The 6587-nt window shown below is 63.3% G+C and overlaps 1 protein-coding gene across 6 annotated transcripts; it reads left to right on the forward strand.

Annotated features, from left to right (window-relative positions):
- The first annotated feature begins 21 nt into the window (after window positions 1-21).
- On the forward strand, window positions 22-6158 carry RGS19 (regulator of G protein signaling 19). Of its 6 annotated transcripts, none has more exons than XM_042229859.2 (7): window positions 22-689; window positions 2334-2476; window positions 3214-3320; window positions 3528-3649; window positions 4896-4970; window positions 5049-5289; window positions 5363-6158. In XM_042229859.2, exons 3-7 carry the CDS (start codon window positions 3291-3293, stop codon window positions 5552-5554), a joined length of 660 nt encoding a protein of 219 aa, XP_042085793.1. In that variant the 5' UTR covers window positions 22-689; window positions 2334-2476; window positions 3214-3290; the 3' UTR covers window positions 5555-6158. The 6 variants fall into 6 exon arrangements, with proteins under 6 accessions (XP_042085793.1, XP_042085792.1, XP_027832713.1 ...); XM_042229858.2 differs by lacking the exon at window positions 2334-2476 and having other exon boundaries at window positions 22-108; window positions 552-689; XM_027976912.3 differs by lacking the exon at window positions 2334-2476.
- Window positions 6159-6587: the final 429 nt, after the last annotated feature.

Here is a 6587-nt window from a genome sequence, read left to right on the forward strand (position 1 = left end):
GCCGAGGCGCCTGCGCACTGCAGCCTGCGCCCGCTCCCCGACGATCCGGCCGGACCTCGGAACGCGCGGGCCGGCGGCTGAGGCGCGAGCGGCTCGGGAGCGCGGCCGGTGAGTGCGCGCGCGCGGCGCCCAGGACGGCAGCCCTGCCCCTCCGGCCCGGGGCCCGTGGGCTGTGCGGGGCGGGAGCTTCGGTAACCGGCGCCCAGATCCGCGCCCCAAGGACTCCCGCCGAGGGGTCCACGTGGACCCTGGGCCGCGGCGGGACTGGATGCAGTCCCCGCGCGTGGGGGAGGGGGCGTTGCAAGCGGGTTCCCCTTTTTCTGCAGCTCAAAGCCTGGGGAAGTGATTGCTCAAAGTGGGGGGGGGGGGCCGGAAGAACCCAGGTTTCCGCGTCTCCCGTCCCCCCTTCAGCCTGGTGGGGAGGGGCCGAGGCGGGACACCCGTACTGCCCCCGCCCCCACCCCGCTGGATCTGGCAGTCAGTCATCCCCGCCAGTCGGAGGGGAGGCGCTGCGCCCCCGGCCCGAGCTGATCGGGGGCTCCTGGCGCCAGCCTCGCTCCAGAACGCGCAGGAGGACCTCCTGCCGTCTGACTTGAGTCCTGCTGCTGCAGTGCACGCCCCTTCGGCAGCCAGGGTGGGGCCCAGAGCGACCTGGCCCCTCCCGCCCCCACCTCGCCTTTGGGTCGCTGGTGAGTGGGGCGCGTGGCGAGTTCCTTGAGGGTAGGGTGGGGGCGTCAGAGGCCGGAGAAAGGGGCAGACTTCCCCAGGCCAGACCCTATTAGCCGAGAGAAGGAGAGAGAGAAGTGGGTTGCCCCTGCCATTGCAGAGGTGGGCTGGGGCGAGGGTCACCAGGGCTAGGAAAATTGGCCTGCCTTGGAGCCGCTAGGCTGGGACGTCCCTACCAGCCCAGTGGTGGAGGGCCGGGGGCGAAGCAAACAGGAAAGGTGCTGAGGAGGATGAGAAGAGAATGGAGCCCCTCTGGCAACCCCCCTCACAAAGGTTATGGCATTTTTTCCTGGGATTGTCACATTTTCTTATTCTTTTTTTGGACTGGGCGGGCTCGGGGACGTTCTTTTTCCTTCTGTGGAGCAGAGCAGCAGCTGCTCCCGAGGGAACCTCTGTCCCCAGAGGCCAGACTTACTGCCCGTCCAGCTTCTCCCATCCTAGACTTAGGGGCCAAAGCCTGGATGGGGCTGGGGAAGAGGAAGGAGCCCCCTTCCACATGCCCGGATGAGGGGCAGGAGCCCTGATTCTGATCCTGTAACCCCACTAGGAGAGAGAGCAGGTGCCCCAGAGGCATAAGTGGTCCCAGCCGGCCTGGGGATGGTGCAGGGAGCCAGGTTCAGGGGTGGGCGACAACGTCCAGGGCCTACAACCAGGGCAGAGGGGCGGCCTCTCCCCATCTCTGCCACAACTCAGCCCCCAGCACCTGGGCGCAGCACTCTCAGGCAGGTCCCCTCCTCCAGTTCAGAGCTGATTTGGAGAAGGCAGCCTAGGGAGTTTAATCTTCAGGGAGCTAGGGGGTGGTGGTGGGGGGAATTGGGGCCCTGCCCCCACTCACAGTGGGTGGAGATGCTGAGGAGGAAGAGCCGCTCTGCCTGGGGAAGTCACAGCCCGGCTGGGGTACAGCTACCAGACCTCAGAGGTTGCCACACCCCTTCCTTTCCCTAGAAACTTGACCCCTGCGGGAAGGCAAGCTGTGGGGCTGCTGTTTCCCCATCTTGTCTGTTTGCTGGAAGCTTGAAGGTCCACCTTCCCATGCTCCAGGGGAAGCCAGGCAGGCAGCCAAGGGCCAAGACCCCATGGGCCCCTCCACCTGGCCCCCAGATCCGGGTCAGGGCAGGGGCCTCTGCATGCTCAGACTCTGGAGACAGGGGTGCCCTCAGCGTGCATGTCTCGGGCTGTCATCCCTGGGCACCAGCACCTGGCCAGGAGATGGGACGCCGGGGTTGCCCAGCCTGCGACCGTCCTGGGGCCCGTCCTGCAACATCGTTTTCCTCTCCTGCCATCGCAGACCCCAAGAGGCCAACTGAACCAAACAGGCACTGAAAAGCCAAAGCTGAGGAATGGGGGGCGTGGGGGGGGGGGGAGGCAGCAACTGAGAGAATGTTCATTTAATGAGAAAATAAAGTGAAACCAAGTCGTGAGTCTCTCGCGGCGGGGTTTCAGAAGGTCCGCGCCCCAGACGCGCCAGGGGCCGCCCCTACCCCGGGGAAGGGGGCGGGATGCCTCACCTGGGCCGAGGTGGGGGTGGGGTGAGGGCAGGTGGGAAGGCGTTCAAAACTGCCTCCTGGAGCCTGATTGGCCGCCCTCGGTCCCTGCGTTCCCAACAGGGGCCGCTCATCCGGGTGGGACTGAGCACCCTCCGCACGCCCGCACTGCAGAAGGGGAAGGTTCGCCCCGATGCCGCTCCGAGCGGAAGGGACCCCGCGGCTCCTACCCGCCCGGGAGCAAGACGCGCCACCGCCCGCCTGCGGCAAGGCCTGGGGCCGCAGCGGTTTCCGTAGCCTGGGGGTGGGGAGGGGAAAGGAGGCTGGGAGACCCGGAGGTGCCAGTCGAAGGTTGGGTGCGGAGCCAGCGTCCGGGCTGAGAAGGCGGCTGTGCCTGCTGCACTGCCCGCACCTTCAGGACGCCCTGCCTCAGCCCCAAGCCCTACTCCAGTGCTCCGTGCCACAGGCCTGGTCTGCTCCCTCTGCGGAGTCCCTGGGAGTAGGCGGGGGGCCTCCAAGGCCCCGCAGCCCTTCTGAACTCCTGGTGGGAAGCAGCCTCCCCACCTCCCACCACCCATCCCCTGGAAAACCTGGGAGGGAGGTTCTGAATGTCTACCACCACCCCTGAGAGCCTCAGACTCAGACTCAGACTCTGGGGGCCTGCAGCCCCCTGGGAGGGGCCAGGAGCCGGAAACCAAGAAAGAGGAACCCCTGCTTCCGGCTTCCCAGGGAGGGAGCAGATGGGGGTGTCCCAGAACCTCCTGTGGAGAGCTTGTCTGGGGTCTCCTCCTTCCTGATCCCCATCCCCTCACATCTTCTGTGTAGACTAGAGTGGGGGTTGGGCCTGGGCAGAGTAGTCTAGAGGTGGGAGGTGGGAGGCGGAGGAGAGTCCGTGGAGGTGGGAGGCCAGGGAGGCAGGTAGGGAGAGACTCAGAATGCCTGGCAGGGTGCCGGCCAGGGCGGGTGTAAGGTTCTCAGTGAGAACCCCGGCCTCTCTTCTCAGACCCCCAGGCTGTGGTGACAGAAACAGGTGTCCTGGAATAGGCACCACGGAGCCCTGGCAACCTCCTCCACCCATCCATGCCCACCCCACCTGAGGCTGAGAAGCAGGTGGGCTGCCTCCACCCTGGCCGCTGCCCCTTGGGGGGTGGGGGGCTAAGGGCATGACTAGGAGTTCAGAGACCCATGGACATCTGGGAGGCCACAAGGGTCATAGCCCTGGGAGGGAGCATGGCCTCCGGTGGGCAGTTGGGGCTGGAAAGCGGGTGGTAACCATGGGCTTTGCCTGGAGGCTGAGGCAGCCCTGTCTTCCCCCAGCAAACAGGGCCAGAGGAGGCGGACCAGCCCCCCTCGATGTCCAGTCATGATGCGGCCCCCTCGGCTCCCCCCAGGCGAAACCCCTGCTGCTTGTGCTGGTGCTGTTGTTGCAGCTGCTCTTGGTACGTGGGCCTGGGGATGCTTGATATGCCTGGTGGGGAGTGGACACTGAGCAGACCTAGGATCCAGGACCCTGGTCCTTAGCCCTTAGGAGGCTTTTGAGGCATCACCTCCAAGTAGGGTACCCCTGCCACCCACAGTACTTATCCAGGGGCTTGGTGACTAGTGGTCAGTGCAGGTGGTATCCACATACAGGCACCTGGCGTGCAAGCATGTGTGTGTGTGTGTATCTACTGTAAGCTAGCTGTGTATGTGTGTCTACTTAAACTAGGGGTGTGTGTGTGTCTACTGCAACATGCAGGCACCTAGCGTGCACATGTGTGTGCATCTCTGCTGTAAGCTAGGGTGGTGTGTATGTCTGTCTTGTCTCTGTAAGCTCGCCCAGACTGGCCCTGGGAACTAAAACAGAACAAGACAAAAGCAGGTCCTACAGACAGCATCAGGTGGAGGGGCTTTGAGCAGAGACCTGGCCCTGGGACAGTTGGTGGGTGGGGGAAGGCACTGGGCCTCGGGGGGTGAACTAGTTTCTAGGCACATAGGGAACCTGTTGGCGGTTTTGTACATTGCAGAGGCATATGGCCCTTTGCAGGTTCTCAGTCCTTGGCTGTTGAGTAGACAGCGCTGAGGGGACCCAAGTGGGGATCAGCTGACCAGTGAACAACTGAGACCTGAGCCCAGGCCTGAAACAGAGAAACTGCCTGGGGTTAGGGATGGGAGGCCATGAACTGTTAGGACCCGCTTAGCCTTTGCCTGTAGGGACCAGGAGAGGAGTTCGCATCTAAAAGGTGGGGTAAGGAGGGAACTGAGTTCTGCCCAAACCCTGAGTCTCAGATGTCCTTAACCGTGTCAGTGACCCTGGTGAGAGGTCTGGCTGGAGGTGTGGACTTGGAAGCCATCACCGATGCTGCGCCCAGAGCTAAGGAGGGAAGCAGATCCCCTGGGGAGAGTCAGGGGTCAGACACACAGGCTGGGCCTTCACCACATCAGTGGGGTCTGTAGGAAAAAGCAGCGAGGGTCTAGGTCAGGCCAGGGAGGGAGGGAGGCAGACACCTGGGGCCTGTGAAGCCCTGAAGGCAAGAAGATGTCCCAGGGCAGGACCAAAGGCTGGGAAAGCGGACCCACCTGCGACGGGTTCATCCGTGTGTTGAGAACCTCGAGGCCTCCTGCCCGTTCTAACACCTGTGTGCGGAGTGTCCTGCATGCATACGTGTGCCTGGAGGGCAGTGCCACCTTCCCCTCTGCCCGCAGGAACGAAGAACGTCGGCGGGCCTGGCGAGCCTCCCGGGAGAGCAGGCTACAGCCCCTCCCCAGTTGCGAAGTCTGGTGAGTCTGGCCCGGGGGTTCTGCGCGGGTGGGGGCGGAGCCTGACGCAGCCGGCTGATGCCCAAATGCCCCCCGCAGCGCCACGCCGACGCCGACCCCGGAAGAGGTGCGGAGCTGGGCGCAGTCCTTCGACAAGCTGATGCACAGCCCAGCGGGTCGCAGTGTATTCCGGGAGTTCCTGCGCACGGAGTACAGCGAGGAGAACATGCTCTTCTGGCTAGCCTGCGAGGAACTCAAGGCCGAGGCCAACCAGCATGTGGTGGACGAGAAGGCCCGGCTCATCTACGAGGACTACGTGTCCATCCTGTCCCCCAAGGAGGTGTGCCGCGCCGGGCCCAGGGTGGGAGGGTGGGGGCGCTTCCACGCCCCTGACCGTGGCCCCTGTCCCGCAGGTGAGCCTGGACTCCCGGGTGCGGGAGGGCATCAACAAGAAGATGCAGGAGCCGTCGGCGCACACGTTCGATGACGCACAGCTGCAGATTTACACGCTGATGCACCGAGACTCCTACCCCCGCTTCCTCAGCTCCCCCGCCTACCGCACCCTGCTGCTCCAGGGGGCCTCCCAGTCCTCCAGTGAGGCCTAGGCTGCCCACGTGGCTGCCCAGATGTGGGACGCCTCCCGCGGCAGAGACTCCTTTCAGGAGAGAGCTTCAGCAGGTGTCAGGCACACCCACCGGGCCCAGCACCCAGGGGTGGTCCCAGGCAAGAGTGGCAGGTGCAGCGCCAGAGGCCCCTTCCCCACCCGGGGGACGCAGTGTTCCAGGGTCCTGCTGAGAGGCAGGCGTGAGTGCCTCTGGGCCCAGGCGACCTTTCTTGAATCAACCACCCCCCCGCCTCTGGCCACGGAGCCCTCCTGCTCGGGTTCGCACGTGGGGAAAGGAGGTACCCTCCCTGGAAGCATCCTGGAGCCACAAATCTCACAGGGTCCCTGGGAAACCCTTTCGTGGAGAGCAGACCTTCTGTTTAGTTCTGTGATACAAGGAGACCTCTGCCTGGTGCCGTATGCACCCCAGGATTAGACTGAGGACCTCAGAACTAGGCTCAAGGCAGCAGGACCTGATTTCTCTTTTATATGATCATTGAGTTTAAACCAGGAAATATGGCACTGTGTGTCTTATCAAAAAAAGAAAATGTTTTCATATTTAACTCTGCTCCTCTTACTCCCAAAATAGAATCTTATTGAAGATATTTTTAAAGGAAAAGTCTTTCCTCTCTGAGAGGATGAGGAGTTGTCTGGGACCCCCAGCAGGGGAGCAGCCCTGCCCAGTGCAGGGACCAGGTGCTCAGCCCTCCCCATTTGAGGGCCTGTGATCAGGCAAGTGCAGCCCCCAAGGCACCTTGCCATCAAAGCTGGCAACACAAGAGGTACTGGCCAGGTCCTCCGCAGGCAGGGTCCCTGGCAGGTATCAAAGATTGTCTCCAGAGGCTGGGCCAGCTGGGGCAGGACACTGACAAGGTGACCTCTCTGAGAACCTGGGTGCCATGCAGTGGCACCTATACTGTGTCAGAGGCCTCACAAGGCACAGGCTTGCCACTCTGATCCCTCAATTTCCAGTTGGTAAAGCAACTCAGAGCTGCACCGGGACCCAGGACCGTCATCAGGGGTCCACCCCCATC

The sequence above is a fragment of the Ovis aries genome, chromosome 13 (genome assembly GCF_016772045.2).
Source record: "Ovis aries strain OAR_USU_Benz2616 breed Rambouillet chromosome 13, ARS-UI_Ramb_v3.0, whole genome shotgun sequence".
Classification (NCBI taxonomy): Eukaryota; Metazoa; Chordata; class Mammalia; order Artiodactyla; family Bovidae; genus Ovis; species Ovis aries.

Coding starts and splice junctions, on each gene's coding strand:
- RGS19 (XM_042229859.2), top strand. CDS start 3,291: ATGCCCACCCCACCTGAGGCTGAGAAGCAG. Junction 3,650..4,895: donor TGTTGTTGCAGCTGCTCTTG/GTACGTGGGCCT, acceptor CTCTGCCCGCAG/GAACGAAGAACGTCGGCGGG. Junction 5,290..5,362: donor CCATCCTGTCCCCCAAGGAG/GTGTGCCGCGCC, acceptor CCTGTCCCGCAG/GTGAGCCTGGACTCCCGGGT.